The following is a 27,170-nucleotide window of genomic DNA, read 5'->3' on the forward strand; positions in this document are numbered from 1 at the left end:
TACAATCAGCAAATATAAAATAAGATGGCAGAAAGATTAGAATATGACAGTCGTCCTATGTGGGGTACATGGAATGTAACAAAAAGCAAATAAAGCCAGAGGGGCCCCGAATGGACCAAGGATGCTCGTGTGCCATAAAGTAAATAACATATCCCTCAGCACCTGCGTGGAATAAGGGAAAAGGCTTTCTCGAGTAAACAGATATGAGGTCATGAAAAACCAAACAAAGCAAATTCTGTAAATACACAAAAGCAGAAATGTTCTATTACATACTCTCTTCACCAAAACAAAATAAAGAAACTTCCATGAAAAAGCCATCTACAAAGAAGCCCAACTAGCACATGGAGACAAAACAGAACTGCTCTGTCTTTGTCTGGTCTCCAGGCTGAGCAAAAAGGGTCCCCCCTCAGAATTTAGAACCACGAGTTTGAAATTTGACATTGCTCCACTGTGGTGTAGCTCTTGTGTTGTTCTAAAAAGGTCTGATTCTTTGTTGCCTGTTTTTCTGGATGCTTTTTGGGTTGTCCCCCTATCCCCATTACTCTAAAGTTTCACGATGGTAGGCTTTTTTCATCCATTGTGCTGAACGCCTGGTTCCTGAGGCTATTCCTGTGATCTGTGCAAGCAGTTGGCTTGGCTCTTATGCACTCCCCCTCTCTACAGGTACGGAGGATTCTTCCTTCTTTGCTCTGCTGAGAGTTGCCACCTCTCCAGCTCCGCAGATTTTGCCAATATCTCTGGTAGGGTGTGGTCTTCTTTCCTTTTTTCTTGTCTTTGTGAGTTTATTTTTTATTCATCTAGTGCTATCTTTATGCGGTTGGAGGAAAGATCAGAAATTAATGTTTGCATTCAACCTGCCATGTTTAACTGGAAGACCAGATTAACTGACTCTCCTTCCCCATCCCGGTGCATAACACAGAGAGTTGTTGCCGCAAGACTTCCCAGAGAGATGGAGAGAAGAGAAGAGAAAAAGGGGGAAATCCTTTTTCTTTTAATCTGTCTTTCACTAAAACTGTGTATTGTGACGCATGTGCTTGGTACCAAACTCTAATTCCCGGTGACATCTCTATTCATACACAGCCTGGCGGTGGGCACCACTGGGGGGCGCTGATGGGCACAATTACTCAGCCTGGAGAGGGATTGCCCAGTGATGGTGGGAAGGAGTGGGATTATTGTTTGTTGAATGTTTCACTTTGTTTCTGAAGTTAGATGGAGAGAAGAGGCCTATAGTCCACCTGTGACTCATGACTGTTCTAGGCACTGGGCTGCGGAAACCCACATATTTTCTTATCACAAATGGGAAGAAAGTGAGCAAGCTAAATATTATACAGCTAACAATTCTTCCAAAAGTAATTTAGGGATTTAATGCAATCCCATTTAAAATTCTGACAGGATCCTTTACAGAATTTGATAAAATGATTTCATGATCACTTGCAAAAATAGAGAGACAATAATATTGAGGAATATTTTAAGAAGCAAGAGTACTTGTCAGCTCATGCTTTTCTCTGTAACTCCTCTGCATCCAATCCATGACAGAATCTACCTCTGAAAGATATCTCCAGTCCATCCATTCACCCCATCACCACATCCATTGCCTTAGTCTGAGCTAGCACCATCACTGTAATATCCTCCTCACCTACCTTCCCAATTAACTGCAAGCACCATCCAATCTGCTCCCCACTTAGCAGCCATGTAAGGTCCTCTTTCTCCTGCCCCAACCTCTTCAGTGGCTTCTCATTGTTCATCTCCCTCCACCCTTTTCCTTGCTCATTTTGTAACTGCTTCTCATTCATTCATTCCACATTATTTATTTACAGGCTTTCAATGGGCCAGACAATGAGCTAGACCCTGAGGAGATAATGAGCAAAATCAGACTTGATTCTTGTCAATGCCATAGGGGTTTTAAAGGCAAACACAATAAGCACAAAAAAAGATTCAAATATGTTAGTCATTAAACCAATGACAATTTAAAATAATGAGTTAATTTTTTATAACCGTTAATTGGCAAAACTCAAACAGAAAATGTTAAGGTAAATGCTGAGGAGGCGGGGAGAAAGATATCTATTTATTCATTATTGGTCACATGGTAAATTGATACAAATATTTTGGAGAAGAATCTGGCAAAATGTCTTAAGAGCCCATAAAAAGTACGTATCCTTTGATCGGGCTGTCTTGCTCTTGGGAAATTATTTCAAGGAAATGATTCAAAGGAAGGACAAAAGATGGAAGAAGACTTTACTGCAAAGTTTTTTTATTGTGGGGCGCCCAGGTGGCTCAGTCGGTTAAGTGGCCAACTCTTGATTTTGGCTCAGGTCATGATGTCAGGGTTCTGGGATCAAGCCCCGTTGTCAGGCTCCATGCTCAGTGGGGAGTCTGCTTGAGGATTCTCTCTCCCCTTCCCCCTGCTCTCTCTCTCAAATAAACAAATCTTTAAAAAAAAAAGCTTTTTTGTTGTAGTGCTTTTCTATGTTAGCAAAAGACCTGACATCACTTAGATGTTCAATAAAAGAACAGTTAGATAAGCGTTTTATTTTTTTTTATTTTTTATTTTTTTGATAAGCGTTTTAGAGCAAGGTGATGTAACAAATTACGACTATGGAAACAAAACCAAAGGCACGAAGTAGGATGCAATGTTTCCAAATGTGCAACTCTCTAAGTGGATGAACGTATGAAGAAATGAGAGTTGTTGCCAAGGGTTAGAGTGGCGGTCTTTTATGTGATTAGATTTAATAACTAATAATTTTTAAATAACATGACCCAATGGAAAAGATGGCTGAGTTTCATTGTAAAAGTAACTTTGATTCTGCAGAGTGTATTTCCCAGTGGCCATGTTTATATTTTAGGCAATGCGTCATCAGATGAAACAAAAATAATTGGCTCCTGGAAAAAATGTTCTTTTCATCAATACGTATTTGTTAAACAGTGTTAAAACCGATACCATATCAAAAATGGGGAGTGTTGTGCAGTTTACATCGTCAAGGGACATTACAGAATCTCTACAGGGTGGAGGCATTTGTCAAAAACCTAGGAGCCTGGGGCGCCTGGGTGACTCAGATGGTTAAGCGTTTGCCTTCGGTTCAGGTCATGATCTCCAGGTCCTGCGATCCCTGCTCAGCGGGGAGTCTGCTTCTCCCTCTCCCTCTGCCCCTGCTCCCCCTGCCTCGTGCTCGCTCTCTCTCTCAAATGAATAAATAAAATCTTAAACAAACACACAAACCTAGGAACTGTGTTCAGAGCAAGTGAGCAAAGTGACTCAGCATGTTAGGCAACTTCCAATCCCCTGGCAAAGACAGAGCCTGTCTCCAAACCCTGGGATATCCCTCTGAGGTGACCCTGCCTGGCCACCATGTCCTGTAAAGGACACAAGCTCCTGGATGGCTTCTGGACGCTGAAGACTGCAGAGGACAGACACTGGGGGGCTTGCTTGCACTTCTCCTAACACTTCAGGGTTCTGGAACTCTGTTCAGGCTCAGTGAATCCAGACTTTCTCTTTCTGACTTCTAAGTTAGGATCTCTAGAGGGGAGGTCTTTGCACAGTGGGGCAAAGCTGTTCAGAATTTAGTATCGGCTGAGTCCACATGGGTACAGCAGATGCTTAAAAGATGCTTTGTGTATGAGACATTGAATTTCACTGCAGAGGAGAGAAGACGGCCTTGTGACAGCGCCCAGAAGAAGGCAAAAGGGAATCAAGAGATCTGAGCTTTGATTTTGTTTCTGAAACTCTCTGGCTATATGATCTGAGCCCTTAACTTTGTGCTTCAGGTTTTTTTCACTTATAAAATTAGGAGGTAAAACTTGCAAGACCCAGCCTTAAAATGGATTTCGAAACTACCCAGTTGGGGGTGTTTTAAAAGGATTTCACTACTTCCAGATGGGCAGCAGAGGTTTACGGCATTACAATGGCGAGGGGATGTCAGCCTGGGCCATCACCTCGTCTTCCTGATTTCACCACACCTAGCCTCTCCCAGGGAGGGGGATGTCATGGATGCAGAGTCCTCTGTTCTCTAAGAAAGGGAACCCCAGAAACAGCATTTGGGACCAACTGTCTTGTACAGTGGTTGAGAAGAGCCACCTGTCGATGTGGCCCCCACAAGCAAGGACTGAAGGCACAAGGGCGTTGCCCAATCCTCTTGTAGAGCCCAATACAAATTCTCCAGGGCAAGTCACCCAAAGAGAACTGAAGGACAGACACCTTAGGGTGCTATCCTATCCTACGGCAGAAGTTCTCCAAGTGCAGTCTACAGACCTCTGGAGACCCTGAGGCCCTTGCAGGGGGTCTGTGAGGTGAAAACTATTTTCACAATAATACTGAGACATTCGCCACATGTTGGCCTTCACCCTGATGGTGCTAAAGCGTGAACCCGCTGTCACTTAGCGCCCATCCAAGCAGTGGCCTCGAAGGTTGTCAGCAGTCACTGCCAGGAGCCGCAGGAAACAATGCAAAGAGTCAGCTTCACTTTAGAATGTTTTTGATGAAACAATAAAAATTATTAATGTTATGTATTAGTCTCTGCACGTCTGAGTACACATTTTTCTCCCATTCTGTGTGACTAACTGGGGAACATGCACGAAACACTTCTGTATATACTCAGATATGATGATTGTCTTGAGTAAATGCTCTTGCAAGCTGGACTGGACACTTTTATTTTCATAAACGTCATTTTTACTTGAAAGAACCAATGACAGACAAATTATGGCTATTCCGACTGGAGAATGTGGTAGACGTTTTCTCAAAAATGAAGTGAGCTTGTCATTTCGAGGAAAACAACAGACAGGATGCGTTGCCAATGACGAAATTCAAACTTTCAAGCAAAACTTAGAATTTTGGAAAACTTGTATCTGTCACTATGAATCTGGTAGCTTTCTAATGCTTAAACATGTTTCTGATGAGAATGGAAGCAATATTAATGAATGTGATTTTTGATGTCTCAACATCTGGACCATCTGCATAACTTGGTAAACCAGTATGTTCCAAATGACCAATGTATGATGTCACAAAATCATTTATTTGTAAAAGATTCATTCAAAGTGCAAAGTAAAGCAATGCATTTTAATGTAACAGAGTACACGTTTAATGCTACGGTTTCATGTTCTACACTGTAATTATCCTTTAAGGAACTACCCTTTGGGGATGCCTTGGTGGCTCGGTCAGTTAAGCGTCTGCCTTCAGTTCAGGTCATGATCCCAGGGTCCTGGGATGGAGCCCGGCATCAGTTCCCTGCCCAGTGGGGAGCCTGCTTCTCCCTCTCCCTCTGTCTGTTTGTGCTCTCTGCTCTCTCTCTCTCTCAAATAAATAAATAAAATCTTAAAAAAAAAAAGAAACTACCCTTTGTAGAGTTTTGGTATAGTATCAAAGAAGATTATCTGTAATTAATGAAAAAGTTATTAAAATATTCTTCCTTTTTCCAGTTACATATCTGTGTGAGATAGAATTTCTTTATATACTTCAACCAAAAAAACATACCACAACAGGTTGAATGCAGAGGCAAATAGGAAAATCTAGGTGTCTTCTAATTAAGTCAGATATTAAAGAGATTTGCAAAAATGTAAAACAATGATGCTCTTTCACTAAATTTCTTTTGTTTTAGACAATATAATTATTTTCATAAAATATGTTAACATGTAATGCGTTTAAAGATTTTATTTATTTATTTATTAGAGAGCGAGTGAGAGAGAAACAGCATGAGAGAGGAGAGGGTCAGAGGGAGAAGCAGGCTCCCCACTGAGCTGGGAGCCCGATGTGGGACTCGATCCCAGGACCCTGGGATCATGACCTGAGCTGAAGGCAGTTGCTTAACCAACTGAGCCACCCAGGTGCCCAACATGTAATGGGTTTATTATTGCTAATTCATTATATGTTACTTTTTAAATTAATTAATAAGTAATATTTTAAAACTTCTGTTTTAATTTTTGATATGTTGAATTTTGATAGACACAACTCATATAAGCAAAAGGATGTTTCAGTTCTCAATAATTTTTAAGCATCTTGAAATTAAAAAGCTTGAGAATTGCTGCTCTGAGATCCTTGTGGACAAAGTGGTATTTGGGATGAGCAATAATAAAGGGGAGAGGGACCTGACATTTATCAGTTTGCACTATGGTTGGGAAGCATCATGACTTAATTGGGCTTCATGGCAATGGTTGGTTATCAAGACAAGATCATCCCTGGAGCAGCAAAAGGAAAGTCATCTATTACTTAAGATTAGAAATCACTTCTGCCAGCATCGAATTTTCAAAGTCCTTCTTAGACCCTCTCTGTGTCCTTCCCATTGGCTCCAATCCTCTGACCCCTTTCCCTCTAAGGAAGGTCTGGCCTACAATTCCTCATCAGTATTGGCCATGGTGACTAGATGCGAGCTAGAAATCTGCTTCCCAGGTCTCAGCGAATACTACTCTGAATTCAACAATCAGTACCTAATACTTGGGAAGGCACCAAGCACTTCCAAGGCACTAAGAATGAAAGATGAGTGTGTCATGGCTTTTATTCTAGAGGACTGCTCTGCCTGATAGAGAAGAAAGACTCCTTAAGAAATAATTACAGTCCAATGTGATAAACGCTCCTCTGTACATAGTGACCAGATTTTTCCAACCCCAAAATAAGATACACTGACATCTGACAAAGGAACAATCCTGGGGGATCTAGAGCACATGTCTGTTTTATTAAGAAACTCCCAAAAACTCCACAGAAATTCTGAATAGATTTGTACTTGATTTGGCCCAAAGACCCAGAAACAACGGTCTGTACTTTTTTTTTTTTCCCCCCCAAATTCTGGGGAATAACAATGTCACAACAGAACAGCACAAGAAGCTCCTTAGGATTACGAAAGATGAGTAATGGGCCCCTAACATTTTATTTCCTCTGGGTTAGTGGACTGGAGGCACTGGAGGAAATTTTTTTCCATCATCCTTGTTCCAAGTGGTTTCTTCCTCCCCAGGAAGAGAGTCCAACTTTGTTCACACAGGTCTCCCACACCAGCTGAAGCAGATCAAGCTGAATCCCAGAGTGAGAAGAATGAACTAGGAAGAAGCTTCTAAGATCCCAAGTCTTGATTACATGTGGGTAAAATTAAATAATCTTGATCTGCCAAGTCCCTGCTGGGCGGGCTGCCTGGGGACTATGGAGGCTCTGGTCTGGACCAGGTCTTCTTAAGTCCCAACTACGTACCCTTTGCTCCCCCTTTTTAGGGGCTGACCCAAATCCCTCTTTTTAATCTCTTTCTCCCAGTTCCACTTGTCTTTCCCAGCTGTGGCAACTCAAAAGTGAAATGAATAAGAATAAAACAGACAACGAACAGAAAAATCGTGCTCAGTGCCCCACACCAACAGCCTGCCACCCACAGTTAGAGAGAATGAGCGTCACTGGGTCTTAAAGGCAGTCCAAGGAGCCTGACAAATCCCTTTTCAAATCTTGGATCCACTATTAACTTACATCTGACTAGGGGCAAATCATGACATCTCTCTGATATTCAGTGAGCTCATCCACAAACACAGGTTATTCTGAGGATTAAATGACATAACATATATACAAATGCTTGGCACATGGTAGGTCCACTACTCATCATTAGAATTTTCACATTTTTGTGTGTGATTATTCAGTAAGTGCCTGTCTCCCCACAAATCTCTGAGTTGTATGAGAATATGGGTTGTGTTTTTTTTTGTTCACTATTATATCGCTAGAGCTTAGCATGGTGCCTGGCACATGCTAGGTATTTGTTGAGATGATCATATGCTAAAAGGGAGTTGGTAGGGTCCTGATTAAGGATCTTCTCCAAAATAGCAAGTTTGAGGCCTCTTAACAACTCCTATGGATTGGTATTGGCTATCTGGAGCATGGTGTCATGAAGGATTGTAAGGTGGTATCTGGAATCCGTAGGGAAAGTGTGTGCAGATAGATTACCAGCATTATGATTGAGGATGTTGAATGTTTGTTGACCTTAATCTGTGGAGTCAAGAGCAGGTCCTTCTTGCCAGCTATTTCCAGCACAGATAGATCTATTGTGTAATTCATGGATAGAGCCTCTTTAGGGGGACTGAGGTTACCAAATGCTTGACCTGAAGATAAGCAGCATGACCTTCAAAATATTTTTTTAAATCACAGATTAGAACAATGCTATGCAACGAAAGCTCAAAGCATACCAGTATTATATCTGCTAATCTTGATGAATTCACTTTCTGGGAATGTGTATTTCATGAGTCAGCTGGTAAAAGCCAATAGACCTGACATACTTCGGCTGGTTTACCCCACAACCAGACAACTTCACTGCACGCCTTCCCCCAATCCACGAGGTGTCTACTCTACTCACGAGGGTAATCCTTTGGGTGCGTCTTCTCGGACCAATTCCCATAAAATGTGAGTCTGTACTTGGCAGTTCCACAGGCACAGCAGTCTAAGATTGGTTTGTCAGTCACCCCGTCAAACATGGAATCTGAAACAGTCAGGGAAATCACTAAATTAGGAAACAAATGTGGGTCACTTATAAGGCAGCACCCTCTTGGTCTTATCCTGTCCTTAAGGCTTGGGAAAAGAAGATGACGTGCAGTTTTCATCGACTAACAACACCCAGAACCAGGTCAGTACTTGGGCTATAAAGGATTTTTATATAACTCTAAGTATGGTAATTATATTCTGCAAATAAAAAAGACTCAGAACTTTTTGCTCTAACAATGTGAGGAGACCTGTGAGACCAATAAGGCTGAATATTTAGGAAACCAGGGATAAAATTTCCTGTTATCCTTTTTTCCCACAATAGGACTTTCCCACTAAATTTTAAGAGGAATATGCATGTGTGTGTTTTCTCTAAGAAATGTTCTCTGGGGCTGAATTGCCAGGACCAGAAGGAACAGCTTTGCAGAGGAGCAGTGAGAACAAGTAGACAGACATGAAGGACTGCCGAAAACTATTGTAAAAAATGCATATATAGTCACATCCCTTCTTATCAAGCTTTCAGAGACTTGGGAGGGGTGAGGGTTTAGGACGATGTTGGTAAGTTCAGGTTTACTTCTGAGCACAGCAGCAGCCAGGAAAAACTTAACAAGATTCCTTCTCTGTCCCCATTTTTATCTGTGAATAGCTGATAAGTGAGGAAAGAGAGATTACATGAATAAATTCAGTATTTCCGATTGTCAAGCTCCCATCCCTAACTGCATTGTTGCTTTCAGTCTGTTCTGCTTCCTGCAAGACCAAACAAAGGCTTACAGATGCAACTTGCTTCAGCTACTTTTTCTTTGGTTTCTCCAGTGGTATTAACATAAAGGTTCTTTTTTTTTTTTTTTTGCAAGTTGGACATTTATTCTTAAATATTATATAAAGAGCAGTGACAGTATAAAAATCTTTTTGAGTGTCAGGAAGAGCATTTAAAAGTCTTCCTTGTGGAATTCACTGGGTACCTTTGGTCTGAACATGCAAAATCAGTGATGGATAGAAGAAGTGAATTCTGCACTCTAGGATGGAGCAAAAGTATGAAATATGGTAATAATAACAACATTGTATAGAGTCCTTGTAGGTGCTGATCTCTTTCCATGCACAGTCTCATTTAATCCTAGCAACCGTAGGAGGTAAGTACTTTAGTTAACACCATTTTGCAGATCAGTAAACTGAGGCAATTAGGTAACCAGTGCAAGGTCACAGGGTTAGTAGGTTTGCAGGCAGAACTGGAACTCAGGCCTTTTTGAGTCCAGAGTCCAGGTTCTTAATCTTTGTGCTGTATCACTCCAGGAAGGACCTTCTGCTGGATAGGTCTGCATAAACACCAATGAGAGTAATTTTTGTGTGTGTATTTCTCTATGCTTTTTCAAGTGAAGGCTGGTGCATCTAAAATATGGCCTCCCTATATAGCTCCAGGGTTTCTAAACAGCACCAAAGAAGAGGTCTGAAACCACCCAAAATAGAAATCATTGTTTGGCTATTTTTTTTCTCTACACTTGGAAGAGGCCCGCGCATTGTCTGTGCTTAGGAGCAGGCTCTCCGTTGCTTAATGCACATGAAACCCAGGTACAATTCCTGTGTAAGCCACTTTGATAGTTAAGGGACAAGCCCTATTGAATATATTTCAGGAAAGGTAGCGTAAATTAGGAACTCTTAAAGATTTTTTTCCTTTTACATTTCCATTATTATTATTATGATCAACTATGTTATAAAAGAACTAAATTAATTTTGAAAAAGGGATTCCAAGCTGAGAGATACATGGAGAGGTTTCAATTGTAGCTCCCAGGTGCCATTTGATGATGGAGCAATCTCAAAAAAAACCAAAATAAGGCAAATTGGTAGCTTTACCTTCTCAAAAGGGCTTTCAGATATGGGTAGTAAACTTAAAGATATATTCAGGAGTTCAGGGGAATACACTTACAATAAACCTTTTGGAATTCCAAAGGAAAATTGGCTTCCATTTAAAAAATAAGGCTCTAAGTTTGAAACTAAAAACAGACCTACTGTTCCCTTTGAGGAAAAGCCTATTGAAAAGGAACCAGGTTTTTAAAGGGTGATGATGACCAGAGGTAACTCACCCCTCTTCTGCTAACCGCAGCAGGGCCTGCCCAATATGGGGGACTTCCGGCCGTGCTGATCCCCCAGCTGCCCCCTCTCTCATTTCTACTCTCCATCCATTAGCTTCTTCCTTTTCAGCTCTCCCCTTAGTCTTCCTTTGCTCCTTATTCCTTCTTTCCCACATTTTCCTTCCTTCTCTGCGTTCCTTCTCTATCTCTCTCACTTCATCGTTTGTGACGTGGTATTCAAGTAAACATGGGCATGTATGTGTTTCGTATAGGTCACCTTTTTGAATATTTTATGTCTCTCTGTTCCTACTTGTAAGTAACTTAATGTTTTATGTTTCTTTAAAAAAAATAATGATTGCCATTGCCTTTTATCTTTGCAGTTGTTAATTTTTCCCCTATGGATGCACAGCTTCAACTGAGAAAAAATACTCGATACTAGTTTCTTTCTCTCCTTCCTTAATAGATTTGATCTGGCTCACCAAGGAAGCTGAGAATGTAAAGACCTTAATGGAAGAGCTAGAGATAATTAAGTAGGCATACACATTTAAGAGAAATCCTTTTGCTCTCTGCTTACAAATTAAAGACTTTCTTAAGGTGATCTGCTTTTCTAATTGTGGGATTTCCTCATGGGTCTGCTGTCTCTGGGGATGGTCTAAAACTGCACGTAATGATCCTTCAGCCCAGGGCCTGCAGGACCTTTTTTTGCCCACAAAGTTGCTGTTGGAAAACGATCTTCTTATACATAGGCATGTTTAGTCATTTTGATAGGATCTCCGCTTCAGAAGCGATAACCAATACAGACTTGCATGCCATTTGACACTGCATCTGCAGAATTTAGCATATTTGTCTAGCTTCACACAACATCAGGGCTGAGGCTCTGGCAAGCGCACTTTAGTTAATGATTGCTGTCCGTATGCGGGGGTGACAGCAAAGTGTTTCCTAAGAACCCTCAAATCTGGGAAATAAGACTGTCCTCTGAATGTCAAGCTAACAAAACCAGACCACAGTGACTGTGATTAGCCATCTATGGGTGTAGATCTAGAGGTGGCTTATAAATGTGTGATCCAGAACACTCTGACTCTACCTCATGGACCTGCATGTCATCTCATGGAGAGAGGGCAGGAAGGGGACCGTACTTTAGGAACAAAGAGCCTCAATAGTCAAGATGTTCTGTGCTAGCAAAAAGGCTGAGTAATTAAATACAAAAAGGAAGGCCCCCAAAGCCGTGTGTGGTCATGTCCACCTGGAAGCTGACTAGGCACCTGGCCCCCAGGTTCTAGCTCTCTGGCCCCTACGACAGGTATAACCCTAATGCAGGTGTCCAATTCTCTCCCTCTGCTCTTTTCATGCTTTCCAAGCCATCTTCCACATAGAACCTAGTTTCTGCTCTCACTCGTCCAGAGGGAGCTATGCTTTGGTACAACGCACTGAAATGTAGTCCCTTCAACAGACAGGCAGTGGCTAAGAACACTGGCTCCTAGGTCCAAACCCTGTTCTCGACCACGAGCTGTATGATGCTAAGTGAGATTTTAAAAACTTTCCATGTCTCAGACGTTTCACCTATAAAATAGGGATGATCTGACAGTCTTTACCATATAGGGCTGTTATGCAGAGCGCATGAGCAAGGCACGTGAAGTGCTTAGAATAGTGCCTGGCATATAGCAAAGCACTTGAAAAATATTAGCTATTATTATTATTTTCCCAGAAGACCCATATGAAACTTTCTTTCTCTCAGCAGCTTATGATTTACTAGAATTGGAGATTATTTCTCTCAAAATGCTAACTGCTCTAAATGCAAATAAAAATTCTGCAAAAATGAATAGACATTAGACAGTTAAGATATATAATTGTAGAACATTTTCTATTTTTATTTAGTTCTTTAATGACTTGTAAACACATTCAGATGTTAAAAGTCCTAATTTTTTATGATGGATTAATAAACAAGCTTTTGCATACAGATAACAATAGCTAACACACACACATATATATATTACATATATATATATATATATATATATATATATATATATAGCATTTACTATGTGCCAAGGAGGCGCTGTACTATTTTAAATATATATTAAGTCACAGGGCTGGGAAGGGCAGAGTGAGGATTCAAACCCAGGCTGGATCTGAATCCCAGCCTCTTCTCTGATCTGCCAGTCTACTTGATCTCCATGAGCTTTGTTAGAGTGCCTTCAACCCAAGGAGAGGGCAACAATAAGCCTGCAAACCTAACGGCCACGTCCTTGAATGTGGCAAACTCATAAGGTCAATGCTCCCTCGGCAATCCCACCTCCCGCTTGTCTTTCTTGGAGAAAATCCCCCCATGTTGCCCAGGTGCCTCACAAGTTCTGCTGGTGATTATTCCAGAGAACGATTAAAGACATCTTAAAGGTACACAATTGTGCATTTCTTAATTAAGTCCTGTGAATTATTCCAAGGAACCTCTTTAGAATAATCACTGTTTCACAAAAATAAGAAGACGACACCAATATAAGGTACATTATCTTCTACCCAGGGAATCAAAGCTGAGTAATTAGAGCTTAACGCAGATCCAATTATCCACTGCACACAGCCAGATTAAAAATCAGTGCTACGTGAGGGAGCAGAACCTGGAGAAGCTCAGAAAGCCCAATCACCGAAGTCCTGCCACTGGGTGGCTGGACTGAATGAGCCCCCTTCCATTTCTCTGGCTCCTCCTCCACCTGCAGTCCTTACCTTGTTCACAAAGTTTCTTGGTCAGAGAGCCCTCATCTTGGAAATAAATGATGCGTTTCTGTACGATGCTGGCCCTGTTGGGAAAGAAGACACAAGTGCAGTGGTGAGGAGAGAAGGTTCGAGGGACGTCGGATCCTGGCCTGGCTGCCTAAGGCTGTGCGGCTTCGGGCGAGTCACCCCTCACTCTCTGTGCCTCAGTTTGTTCATTGGAAAACTGGCATTCATAATAATGCATACCTCATGGGATTGCTCTGAGAACTAAATAAAAAAACATGTATGTCAATACTTAGAAACCACTCAATAAATATTAGTTGTTGTGCTGTCTGCGGTGGTGCTAATATTATTGTTAAGGTAAGAAAGTGAACTAATGGCATTTTCAGTAACTTTTCTCAATGGCTCATTTTATTATAGTTTTGTATCAAACGACTGAAGTCATTTATAGACCCACCAAATTCAAATCAGAAAAGCATGTCAAGTCCTCTTCCTGAAGGGGAAAAAAAGAATTTGAAAATGTATTTTGATTTGCTCTGAAAATGTCATTCTCTATCTTTCCTGAAAGTCTAGACGAAACTGTCTCCTACATTCTGAACAAAGACAATTTCAGCTGTTATATCTCTCTCTTAAACATGTCAAACACAGGATCTTAGAATCTGGAAAGAATATTTGGAGGTTGAAAAATTACTTCTGGCCAGCACACATTTTCCCTTTAATCTAGGGCTGCACAGACAGACTCCGTCTCCTTTAACCCACTCTGCTGTGTATTTTCAGCTGGCCTCACAGACGTTGAACCCTGAAACCCAGCGTTCCTGTAATGTGAAGTCTACAACACTTAGCAATGAAATGGTACCAGTGGATTTCGAGCCCTTTCTATTGATTTTCTTCAGCAACGCTACTCAATCAAAAGGTAATTTTTACTTTGATTGGCCCTATTTCACAGAGAAAGGGATCCCTTGGCTCCATTACAGCTAAGCACACCAAAGGAGTGTTAGGGTCACATGATCTGCCCTGTGTCCCATGACTGCAGACCCAGGCAGGGGTCAATGTGTGCATGGCTCTACAGAATATGGAGGCAGTTTTCTCGCTGGTGTGGGCCTAGGCCAAGATTACTTTCCAAAGAAACATCTACTCTAAACCCAGTCTTGCACAAAAGAATAAAATTCAGACCAGTCTACAGATGTCTTTTATAGTCTTTCCTTTCCCAAGAGAGATGAGATGTTGAAATAAATGAATGAAATATGCTTCTTGTTTCTGCAAAACTACTTTGATCATTGATCCATTCTGTTGACCATCAAGCAGAAAGTTTCCTTAGGCCAAGAGAACTATCTTGAGAACACGCATTCCAAAGCCAAATTACAAAGCCTTTTGGTAGTCAGAGCATCCCATTATCTACCACTTCAGAGTGTTCCCCACCAAGAAGAGCCTCAGAGACCCCTGTGGATGGTGAGGAGAAGGACTTGTGGGAAGTAGCCCAGGTTTGGCATTCTTGCTTCAATTAAACGCTTCATCTTCTTTCCTACCAAAGTGGCCTCCTCCCCCATTTGTCTTCCCCCTGCTTAGTAGCCAGACACTGGCCAGGGACAAGTCAGATGGGGCCACTTCCCATTCTCAAAGTTGACAGCATAGTGGGGAGAAAGCACCAGACAGTTAAATCCGCAGCTAATCATTTAACATGACCGTGATTAAGTGCTGAACAGAGAAGTCCCCAGGATGTGGGAGAGTATAACACAGGGGGTCCTGACCAAGCCAGGCAAGACTCCCCTCAGAAAAGAAGGCTTAGATTGGAAAGAGTAGGAGCTCACTAGGGCAAGTGGGAGAGAGAAACAAAGGAGAGGACATCCTTTAAAGATCCTTGATGTGGGAGGGTCATGGCTCACTGCAGAACTGACCAGTGGTTAAGCCAGGGAGATGGTGTAAGATGAGCTGGGGAGGTGCACAGGGCTACATCACCCCGAGTCTGCAGGGAGATGGCATTTTACACCAAGCTTGGTAAGATCTCTTTGACAAGTGCATCCTAAGAAATGAGATAATCAGATTTGCTCTTTTAAAAAGAGCACTTGAGGGATGCCTGGGTGGCTCAGTCAGTTAAGCATCTGTCTTCAGCTCAAGTCCTGATCCCAGGGTTCTGGAATTGAGCCCCACAATGGGCTCCCTGCTCAGTGGGGAGTCTGCTTCTCCCTATGACCCTTCCCCTGCTTGTGTTCTCTCTCAAATAAGTAAATACAATCTTAAAAAAAAAATAAAAAGAGCACTTGAGGGTGCCCAGGTGGCTTAGTCTGTTAAGTATCTGACTCTTGATTTTGGCTCAGGTCATGATCTCAGGGTTATAAGATTGAACTCCATGCTGGGCATGGAGCCTGCTTAAGATTCTCTTTCTCCCTCTCCCTCGCCCTTCCCCACCTCTTCCCCTCTCTAAAAAAATAAAAATAAAAATAAAAAATAAAATAAAATAAATAAAAAGAGCACTTGGGCCATAGAGTAAAAATGAGTTGGTGGGTGGTTGCAGTGTAGAGTTCCCAGGCAAATTAAATTCTACTTCAACAAAATTCACTTGGGACGCCTGGCTGGCTCAGTCAGTTGGGTGTCAGACTCTTGATCTCAGCACAGGTCTTGATCTCAGGATCTTGAGCTCAAACCTTGCATTGGGTTCAGCATGGAATCTACTTAAAACAAAACAAAACAAAACAAAACAAAACAAAATTCTCTTGCTAACGTGGCTTGAAAACCCCTGATCTATAGGATAAAATACAAAATTACCACTGTATTCAAGGCTTTTCATAAAATTTCTCCCAAACTTCATTTGTCCCCATTTTGTGCCATGCTCCTTGGGTTCCAGAGTTTGAGAAGGGGAATAAACTTCCTCTTATCTGAACACCTCTTCCACTCTACTGGGCCCTTGCTGGTGCTGTTTCCTCTCCCAGAATCTCCCCAAATCTGCCTTTGTTAGCATCTGTAACAGATACTCTGAATTTTCTTCCTCCTGCTGTGAATAAGAGAATAATGGCAAAGCCTATGATCACGTTTAGAAAAATTAAATCACCCCAAATTTTCAAAAGTATAATTGTAAAAATGTGGGTGGCCAGAGATAGAAAACATGTGTTTCCTATAAGATGTTTTCATTTCCTTCATGCCTTGTTTTATGAAGTCTGTGATGGCTTACTCTCTCTTTTTGATAATAGTTCTAATTTCTGAGCCCTTCCTATGTGCCAGTCACTGTGCTAGGGAGGCCCTAAATTTATGTACATTACCTTATATATCTTATGTTTTACGTATATTACAACTCCTCAAATTCCTTCCTCATCCAAAACTGTTAGGTTAGATGCATTTTTGAATTCAGAATTTTACAGATATTAGGAAGTTAAGATAACATACTATTAACATCCCCATAATCAAACCCATCAATATTCTGTAGCAAAATGTAAGAATATTCATAATAAGACAGTAAATAAAAACCTTAGTTTCCTGTCAGTTTAGGTCAACTTTAACAAGCAAACTTGTTAAAATGCTCTTAGTTTTAGAAGGATTAAGATGAAAGTTTGCAGCTAATTTCCCCTTTACCGGTGATGATGACCGAGATGCAGGGGGGTAAGTAACATGCTGAAGGTTTTGAGGTTTCCCCTGTCTATCTCCAAAGCTCATGACCTGTCCTACATCCAGCATGGTTGTAAGGGATTAAAGATGATCACATATAAAAAGTATAATTGGCTTGTGAGGTAAGTGTTATTATGAAATGTAACTGCAAATTGACTTTCGTTGGCTCCATTTTAGCATCGCATGGAACATACCGTGAAAAGCTGAGACTTTGGTGGGTTTCCCTGGAGCCTGGGTCATGATCACCTGAGCTCTCCACGAAGACTGAGCATACATCTCCATGCCCATGCTTGGCCAAACCTCTGGATTATACCCTTTGGATTTCAAACTCTGTGCAGATCAAACGTGGGATACAAGGCTTGTTCTGATCTGACTTTATCTTTATCTAATCCCTCCTGAGCACTCTGTCCAAGCCATACACTATATTTGCCTTTGTAATCTCTGCCCCTGGGCCTCTGTCCATGGGACCCCTTCTATCCTTTTCTGTGACTCCTCAACACGCATATGAACATAACACACACACACGCACACACACACACACACACACTTACTTCAGTTACCCAGAACTCGTACCCACTAAGCTTGGTTTCTTGACTGGCTGCTTGGTTAAGTGCTCTTCCTATGAGCCACAGCCTCTTGGATTTCTTCCACTGCAGCACTTAATAACCTGTGCTCTAACAGCCTATTTACTTTTCTTTTTTTTTTTTTTTTAAAGATTTTTTATTTATTTATTTGAGAGAGAGAGAATGAGAGAGAGAGAACACATGAGAGGGGATAGGGTCAGAGGACGAAGCAGACTCCCTGCCGAGCAGGGAGCCCGATGCGGGACTCGATCCCGGGACTCCAGGATCATGACCTGAGCCGAAGGCAGTCGCTTAACCAACTGAGCCACCCAGGCGCCCTAGCCTATTTACTTTTCTATCTCTGTACTAGTATATAAGCATCTCGAGAGCAGGAACTGTATCTTACTTACTTCTATTGATGTTAGCAGTGTTGTAGCACTCGGATTCAAGGAGAAGGAACAGAGTTTGGGGATAAGGAGAGGATTTAAGGTTAAGTGGTCCGTAGGGCATGATGGTGGCTGATCTAGTGACCTTGGACACAGGGACCTGTAACTCAGGAGGGATGTGGGGGGTGGGGAGCAGGGGCATGTGAGTCACTGGAGCGGAAGTTTCTGAGGCGGCTGATGTCACCCAGGGCAAGTGTGCAGAGTGAGAAGAGAGTCAGGTTGAACCCAGAACTCTGGGGAAGACCAACATTCACTTGCGGATATGCCGGCAGAGACCAAGATTTGGTACGCTTGATTGCAGAAGATGTTTCTTTTTATTCCTCATCTGGTCAACTCCTGAGAAAATTTATATTCTGAGAAATGCATTTCATTTTGAGATGTTCCCATCAAAAGTATAAAACTCAGCTGAGATTTATAAATCATATTATAGTTCAGAAAAATAATAGCTTTACAAGATGAGAAAACGGCTGGTAAGAATTCCCTTAGCATTTCAAAATGACAAATTTCTCCCATTCTGTGTTGCAATTTGGCAGTCCTGTTGCATAGCATTTATGCACTGATGCACTGAATGCTCTCTTATCATGAGAGAGCATGTCAAGGAAATCTAAATTACATTTCTCAGTATGTTAACTTCTCAAACTTTGCAATATTGAGGTTCTAAATAACTTACTAATCATTTCAAAAGTTTTATTTTAAACCTAAGGTGGTGGAGCATTTCTGGATCTCTTAGATACTTAACCCTTTTCTGTCTGCAGGGTTAATTCATTTGCTGTTATTTTTCCTTGGGGAATTTTCCTGTTGGGATAAAGTTAGAGTTTGCTAAGTTGTGGGTATCCTGTCTCAGGCTAGGCCTGGACCCCTGCTCTCACCAAAAAGGGATACGGAGATATTAGAAACTGAAGGACTTGGGAGAAATCAGGCCAGGAAATGACTTAAAAATTCACATGGATCCTCAGTGCCTGGGTCACTGCTGTAGAGAGATAATTCATGTAAGGTCCTTAATACATGGCTGTTGTGTGAAGTAGATATTCACTATGTAGTAGCCATTATCCTTACTGTTGTTAAATCACCATCTCCTAGCAAGTGCTTGGCACATAAAAGTATTTAATGAACAGTAGCTATTATTACGATTAACATCCGGTCTGTCTCCTTGGCTTGTGGAGAGAGGAGTAAGGGTGCTACCTTGGTCAGCTGCTTCAGGCAGAGATACTGAATGGCCAAAATGAAGCTCAGGTTAGTGGTCTCCAGACTAAGGTTGCCAACGCTCTTCCCAAGTCCAGTAAAATCCCTGCTACTGAACATTTCTTGGGGTGCTTTAAAAACTTTGCCTACAATCTCAGGGATGTTTTTTCATGGAAGTGGTCCAGCTTATAACCAGTGACATCCAAAGAACAACTCTGTGGGAGCACCCAGAAATAAAATATTAGAGTCATGGTGATGGTAATATCATCAGGGGCTGAGGCTATGTGCCTTATTTTACTTCACGAGGATGCCAAGTACTAAACTGATCATGGTCTCATGTTAAACAACAAATATTTACAGAGACTGGGTGCATTCCGTGATCCAAACTCTTCCCAGTTTTTTATATGGCTTTAGGTGGATGTCAGGACATGAAGCTATGTAGACAGGCACCCTGGCATCCCGTCATAATGTGCCCATGGGAGAAGAAAAGTGAAAGCTTATCTGCAGGGCTCCATCTACAACACCCATGAGTTGGATTTGGGGAAGCATCTCAGCTCATGGCCAACAGTAAAGTTGGCCTGGCTGCCCAACAGTAAAGTCAGAATCTACATTTGGGGTCACAAAGCTATAGACTCAGAGACTGGTATAGTCATCTACCATTACTGCAAAGAAGCAATGCTAGTAACTGCCATGAGATTATTCCTACTTAATTATCAGTCATTCATAAAACACTTACTGAGGACTTATTTTGTGTCAGACACCTGATAGGAGCTGAAAATTCAAAGATGAATAAGAGACAGTGCCTTCCAGTAAGGAGATCCTAGCCTAGTGGGAGAAGAGCGAGACAAATAAAGGAAACAGGAAATCAATGTTGAGTGAGATGATGGAGGAGCCACGGGAGGCAGAAGAGCAGTGACTAACTTGGCCTTTGCAAGGCTGCAACTGGAAGCAATGATGGCAGCCCTGAAGGTTTGAATTAAGATTGGGGCAGTGGAAATAGAGAATCTGAGACACACGTTGTAGGAAAATTTATCAGGCCTGGGTAACTTACAGAACCTGGGCAGAAAGAGGCGGTGGAGTACAAGATAATTTATTTGTTTTTTGTTTCTTTAACAATGAAACACTCAAGTCCTTCACAAATATTAACTTATTTAATGCTCCCAACAATCCCATGAAGTAGGCGCTACCATTATCCCTGTCTTACAGATGAGACAGCTATCAGAGGGAGGTAGGTTAAGTGACAGCCCCAGTGACTAGAGGGAGGGATGGTGATGCCAACCACTGAAACAAAAGACAGAAGGCGCAAGGAGGAATTTTTTTTTTTAATTTTTGGAATTTGTATTGAGATAATTGCAGATCCACATGCAGTTTTAAGAAATAATACAGAGAAATCGTACACTGTCCAATTTTCCCCAATGGTAACATTTTGTAAAAGTTCAGTCTGTATAATGTTATGGTGAGGACATTGACATTGGTACCATCCACCAGGCTGGAGTCTGGTAATAAAATCGTGTAATAGGGTTAGATGAGGGCCAGATGATGCCATCCTAAAGAAAGTGTGCCTATGACAAGCTGCCACACTCTAAGAAAGAACATTCTCAAATGACTCTCAGAATACATGGTATGTTGGAACCCCAAGTGGAGAATCATCTACAAGTGCTATGGTGACTCAGGGGTAGCAGGCCATTTCTGGCTGGGATGAGGTGGGGGTAGAGGTGGTAGGAATGAGGTCCAGCACAATAACTTCTTGGAAAGATGCCACAGAAACTGAGTCTGTAACCAGGGACAGGCACTTTGTAGCAGTTAGAGCTGTACGCCAGAAAGAGTCCCTAGGCAGGTCCACCACCCATGGTCTTTCCTTTTTTTTTTTTTTTTTAAGATTTTATTTATTTATTTGAGAGAGAGAGAATGAGCAGTGGGGAGGGGCAGAGGGGGAGAGAGAGAGAGAGAGAAGCAGACTCTCTACTGAGCAGGGAGCCCGATGCAGGACTCGATCCCAGGACCCTCAGATCACGACCTGAGCTGAAGGCAGATGCTCAACTGACTGAGCCACCCAGGCACCCCATCCATAGTCTTTCTATACCTAACCTGGGCTACCAGCACTCCACAGTGCTGCACGTACACACACAGCTTATGTTATGACCAGAATCTGGCTGAGAGGTCTGTTCGGTTCTTAACAAGACTACATTCCATTCCCAACCTTGTATGATGATCATTGGATTTCTCAAGCTCTTGAGTCACATCATTGAACATAGTTACATCTACAAAGCCCCGGTTTTAATTTGAACAAAAACTGGAGAAGAAGTATTTTTAAACACAGTTTATTTCTTCTCAGAATGACCCCATGACCCTGGGGATAACGAGCTTATTATGGTTCCATTTTTCTCTTATTATTGTCCAATTTCAGACCTAATCTTTATCATATAGCTTGTCAATACTATTACTCCAACACTTTACATTTTACCTTCCCAAAATCCAATGGGAAATTAACAATGAGGAATTGATTTTCATAAGAGAGATGTGAAAAGAAAAGAATAAAACTGGATCATGTTTTAAAAGAGCTAATTTAGATATGAGAGGCATTCAAACCAGACAGGCATTCATTTACTCGTGTTTTGTTTACCAGAGTAGGTGCCACAGAGCTGTGTGAGGGAGTGGAGGTACAAGGATGAATAAGGCCTAGTGTGACATCCAATAGTCAACAGCCTGATGAGAGAGAGAGAGGGAGGGAAAGAAAGAGAGAGAGAGAGAGAGAGATACATAATCTGCTGACTCAGAATCCTGCATAATGAGTGCTGGCATCTACTCAGTATCCATGCCTTCCGTCTTTCATGATTTCATAACCCTGATCTTTGGGGGGTGGTACCAGGTAAGCCAGTCACAATAGCCCTGTTCTCACTGCCCCAGCCTTCCTTGCAGCTGGGGAGTGGGTGCATGTGCCCCACATGTGGCCTCACTATCAGAAGGGGAGGTGTGCAGGATGGAGGAGAGACCATCTGAGAAAGCTTTGCTTTCCAGCTGAAAAAAATTAATGACCTACCTTGCCTGTCCCTGTTTTTTTCTAGCCTTGACTACAAACACAATGTGGGAAACAAAGCAGCCATTCTGTGACCATGAGGAAAAGGCAGAGAAAAAAAGCAGAGACCCTGGCCCTGACATTGTTTAGCTACAGAAACAATCCAAGCAGTCACCTACGTCTGGCCTTTTAATGTTTTATCAAAAACAAACAAACAAATCCCTCTATTTGTTGACGTTATCATTAGTCAAGTTTCTTATGAGCGCTGCTCTCAAAAGCACACCTAACTGATAGAAAGAGGTTTGTATGAACAAACCATTGTGGGAGCACAAGGGAGCGTGGTTCAAAAGGTGAGGTAGAGCCCATTCTGCTGACCCTAGATACTGGGCCAGGAGATGGCACTGGGGAGCCACTGGAGGATGCTGGTGGGGCAGGGATGCTTTGATCAGAAGAGTCTTGGAGAAAGATGCTCTGTATTTGGTGGGTGGGAGGTCATTCTGCCCTTTGCTGGGACTTTTGATGGGACACCAGGGACAGGCACCTGTTCACATTGACTCGGAAGAGAGCAGGCAGGCCTGCAGGTAAGAACCAGTGTGAAGAGTGACATGCCGGAAAGGAAGCGGGGTGGGTGGGAGTTTGACAGGAACACACAGGAGAGTGAAATATCCTTTTTTTTTTTTCCCTCTGGAGGAGGCTTTTATATGCCTGTAAGCTGTGGCTGAGGAAACAGTGGGAACCCTTAGGGGAATCTGTTAGATCACTGGTTGGAAATTTGTCATCTGTTGGAAAAATCTTAAATAAACTCACATGGACAAAATAAATAGACTGCAGGATGTATTCCCAGTTGTGGGAGCTCTGACAGGTAGGCAATTCTGGGTAGTGAACACGACCATTTCTTATTTTCTAGAATTATTTTAAACCAAACTATCAGTATTTTTTCAGCATCTTTTGACCCTTCATAGATTCCTCCCTCTGGCTTAACTGATCCATGGCATTTTTTCACCTTGCAAAGAGAAATACATCTAATTGTTGGGCCTGGGGTGAAGGTACTATCTCACGATACATCTTTAGGCCAAAAATCTCTTTCTCTTAAGATTACAATAGCCTGGGGTTTGATGTTCCTGAAAATTCCCTTCCCCCCCTCCCAATCAGCCTTAGCATGCTACTCAGCATTTCATAACACGATTACCGGTACTTGGGGTGTTCCCAGTGGGGACAGCTGACAGTTGGGTTCGCTGTTTCTCTGACATGGCTGAACCCATGATTCTGCTGGATAATGGCTTATCCAGTCAAGATGCTGGTCAGCACCTGCCTCACTTTTCCCTCCAACGTCTTCACATCTATAAACCCTCAGCGGACTGTGAGCCCCTCCACCCCTGGGACCTCCATCACTGCCGGCCTGGAAACTAGCAGAGGATCTAACCAATGCTCTTTGAACCTGGGGTTCTTAATCTGGGGGTCCACAGACAGGTCTCAGGATGATGAAATTTTGTGTGATGTGCATAAGTGCATATGTCTGGTGAAGAGTCCACGGTGTTCCTCTGTTTCTCCAAGGGGGTCCCTGACCTTGAAAAGCTTCAGAACCAGTGTTTGGTCTGAAACGAAGGATAGCAGATACGTGAAATCGCATGACTGTCATTCTGTTTAATAAAATCTCCAACTAAGATATATGCTTTTTTTTTTTCTAAAGATAAAGTTTAAATTTTTATTCCAAGCATCCAAGGCTTCAACTGCTCTCTCTCTCTCCAGACTATGCTCTGATCCGAAATAGAACCTGTTTCGACTGGACAAGAAACAGAAGAGCAGCATCGCTCCTGGGCTTCCCGGTGTGCCTTGCGGGCCTTGCTGCTCTGGGCAGGGCACGGCTGTCATCACATAACCATCCCAGCCTCTCCGCTCGAGGAAATGCTTCCATATCATAAAGGCACTCCTGGCTGGCTCATACAAGTCATCCCCTTCCCCACTCGGTCCCGCTCTGCCGTGGCCTCCGCTGCCTCCTTTCTGTGGGCTCCCACAAGCCACGACTGGCAGCACCGTTCTCTCAAATGGAAGGAAGCAGTGCAGGCGACAGAGCAAGGTCCTTACGCCTTGGCCACCTGACATCCTTTCTGTTCCTCCCAGAGCCTCCCAGTCACCCCGGGCTTTCTGCTGTGGAAACGGGAGCTTCCGGTAGAGCAGCAGATCTGGGTGTTGGGAGAGTCTCCATCCTCTCGGCTGGGCTGGGGACTGTGGGGGTGGGGGTGGGGGTGGTGGTGATGGTTCTTAGCTAGGGATTCATGGCCCGTGAATGGGTTTCAGAAGATTCCTGAGTCCCTGAAAAAGCGGTCTGCAAAATTTAAGTATGAGCATTGTTTTGGGGACAGATTCTACAAGAAGCACTGCTTTAAATTTTGGAGTCATGCTTTTCACGCCTGTTAGTCCCCACCCGAGGCCCCCACCTCCCTCCCTGCCCGAGGAAGGACACGCATGGAGGAGTCAATGAAGGGCTCCCTGGACGATTACTGGAGTAACCTCGTAAGACGTCTCTTCTCCTTGCCGACCCATTCGATTCACCTACACTCTGCCAGGGGACTAACTGTCACCTCCAGCACATTACCACTTCCTCTCACCGACTATTAGGCAGAGTGGTGCCATGGTCCTATTATGTCACCTCCCACCTCCACCCTGCCCCACTCGACCCCAGCACTGGGTCTCTACGCAAAGGTGCCTCTCTCACTTAGCGATCACGGTCTAAACTCTGGGCTAAACGCCCACACTCCTGAACACCAGGATACAAGCTGCCATCACGGTCTGAGCCACACACACACCCCACCCCCATGGTCCACCTGACTCTTCCCAACGACCTGAACTCAGCCCTGCCATTTCCCTGGGTGCAGAATGTGTGGCATACAGCCCCTCCTGGCTTCTGCCCCTGCTACTTGATAAGCCAAGAATGCACTCCCCGCCTGCCTCCCCCATCTGTCGCCATTTCACCTCACCGCTGCCTCGGAGTCTCATTGACCAGGACCGTCAGAAGCGACCTCCTCTGGGTTTCTAGAACGCCACTGATCTTTCCTGTTCATTTGGCATTCGGGCACGGGACATTCGAGGTTTGCTTAAACTGCAATGTCTTGTACTACAATTTAACTTACTGTGTGTTTATGTTTTGTACTTCTGACTGAATTCTGAGGTTTTTCAAGGAAGGGCCCTTTTTGTACGTGCTCGCCCCTCTAGCACTGAGCATAGTGCCTTCCCTGCAAAAAGCACTGAAGGTGTGTTGATGTGATATGTTTTCATATTACTGACTTTACCCGAAAGTCAACTCTTTTATATTCAACACATCGTGTTGAGTGTCTACCATATGTCCACGATCTGGCAAGAAGCATAAGGTCCTTTGTGTTAGCAGTGCTGCCCAGAGTGCGGGGTAAACAGCAAACAGGGACTGGTCTGAGTCACGAAACATTTCCCACTGCATAAAGACCAGTTAAGTCTGCTTCGCTTTGTTCCAGCCAGGCAGTTTGGCCAATGGCAACCATTGTTCTCAAAAGGAACCGTTCGGGTTGAATTCAAAATCCCTTCACAATGTTGGGAATCAGCAGGATGATGGTATGTCTGCCAGGAGGAAGTTAAACCAGGGACAGAGTTCCTTTATGGAAAAAACCATTGCACCATGCATTCCACTTTGCTCATCCTTTGACTCTTTGCAAAAGACACTCACAGGCCTTACATTTTTGACTCACTCCAGATTTGTCCCAGGTTTCTTCTTTCCAACATCTGTGGCCCTCTCGTAGCATCTGACCTCATTCTTATGTCATATGAGCTGATTAGCGTTATGCCATGGTCAGACTGGACCCCCACAGAGCTCTAGAGCAACAACATGCGAACACATGTAGGCCACAAAATCTGGGTATGATCTGTCCTGTTTTCTACCCTTTTTCATAGAGAATACTTTCAGAGAGAAGTTAAGAAAGGAAGGGAGTGAGGGAGGGAGGAAGGAAGGGAAGAAGGAAAGAGAGAAAGAAAGAGAAAGCAAGTGAGCCAAGAACTTTATTTTTCTGAAAAATAATGTAATGGGACCTCATTTTAATGCAGAGAAGAATGCAAGCGACACGTTCTTTCTGAAAAATATATGCTAAATTAAAAAAACTTTCACTAACTCTTGACATGGGGGAGTTAAGAGTGAGCCCCTTATCCATGTTAAATAAGGTACTGCAAATCTTTTTTTCCTCAAGTAGGCAAGGAATAAATTAAAACCCAACAAATCAATAAAAATATCTTTCGCAAAGGTGAAGGTGTAACCACATTTACATGTTGTGTATCTTGGAGAGATGAGGATGTTTAGCTCAAGAGCATGTGTCCCTGGGAAATGCTTAGAACCTTCACAGAGTAGGGACAGAAGTCACAGTGGAGATGGAGAGAAACAGAGTGAGGGAGCGGAAGGCTTCAATTTCCCCATCTCTGTAAGAGAACAAGAATAAAACCAGAGGGTCGCCACCTCCAGAGGGCAGCACAATAGACGTCCTTGAAGCTGGACCCCCACAGTGTGGTGAACCCACAGATCGAACTTTTCCCTGGGCACTACTTTGTTTTGTGTTCACAAGTGGTTGAGTTCATGCCATCGGATTGGGATGTACATTTCCCTATTTTTCTGGATGGCTCCATGTCAGTGATGTTTCTGATACAAAGTAAGATACATTTCAAGAAAATGAACTAGCAGAATCCTTATCCTCGAAGGATATTTGGTAATGATCTTCCAGTGAATGACACTTTGTACTCTATTTAATCCCCGCATCCAAATGCATCGACATGCATAGTGTTCCTTTGGACTGACATAGTTGATCCTGAAAATCTAGAATTCAACTTCCTGCTGACTTGGATTCTTTTTTTTTTTAAGATTTATTTATTTATTTATTAGAGAGAGAGAGAGCATGAGAGGGGGGAAGGGCAGAGGGAGAAGCAGACTCCCCACCGAGCAGGGAGCCCGATGTGGGACTCGATCCCGGGACTCCAGGATCATGACCTGAGCCGAAGGCAGTCGCTTAACCAACTGAGCCACCCAGGCGCCCGCTGACTTGGATTCTTGTCTGTTCAAGCTGTCCCGGAGAGGACCAGCAGTCCCTCACGGCCAGAGGTCTAATGCCACTGACTGGCCCAGTTTGGGAAGATATTGTGCTGGACTGTCAGTAG

At 43.0% G+C, this 27,170-nt stretch overlaps 1 protein-coding gene across 1 annotated transcript in view; it reads right to left on the reverse strand.

Moving 5' to 3' along the window:
- SPON1 (spondin 1) overlaps positions 1 to 27,170 on the reverse strand; it is a 231,363-nt gene that overhangs the window by 134,173 nt on the left and 70,020 nt on the right. Inside the window, exons 4-5 of the mRNA XM_081798549.1 lie at positions 13,210 to 13,283; positions 8,304 to 8,426 (exon numbers count right to left, since the gene is read on the reverse strand). Of these exons, the coding sequence (XP_081654675.1) occupies positions 8,304 to 8,426; positions 13,210 to 13,283 (197 nt within the window). The remainder of the gene's footprint in view (positions 1 to 8,303; positions 8,427 to 13,209; positions 13,284 to 27,170) is intronic.

The sequence above is a fragment of the Leptonychotes weddellii genome, chromosome 11 (assembly GCF_054177405.1).
Source record: "Leptonychotes weddellii isolate Sample4059 chromosome 11, ASM5417740v2, whole genome shotgun sequence".
Classification (NCBI taxonomy): domain Eukaryota; kingdom Metazoa; phylum Chordata; class Mammalia; order Carnivora; family Phocidae; genus Leptonychotes; species Leptonychotes weddellii.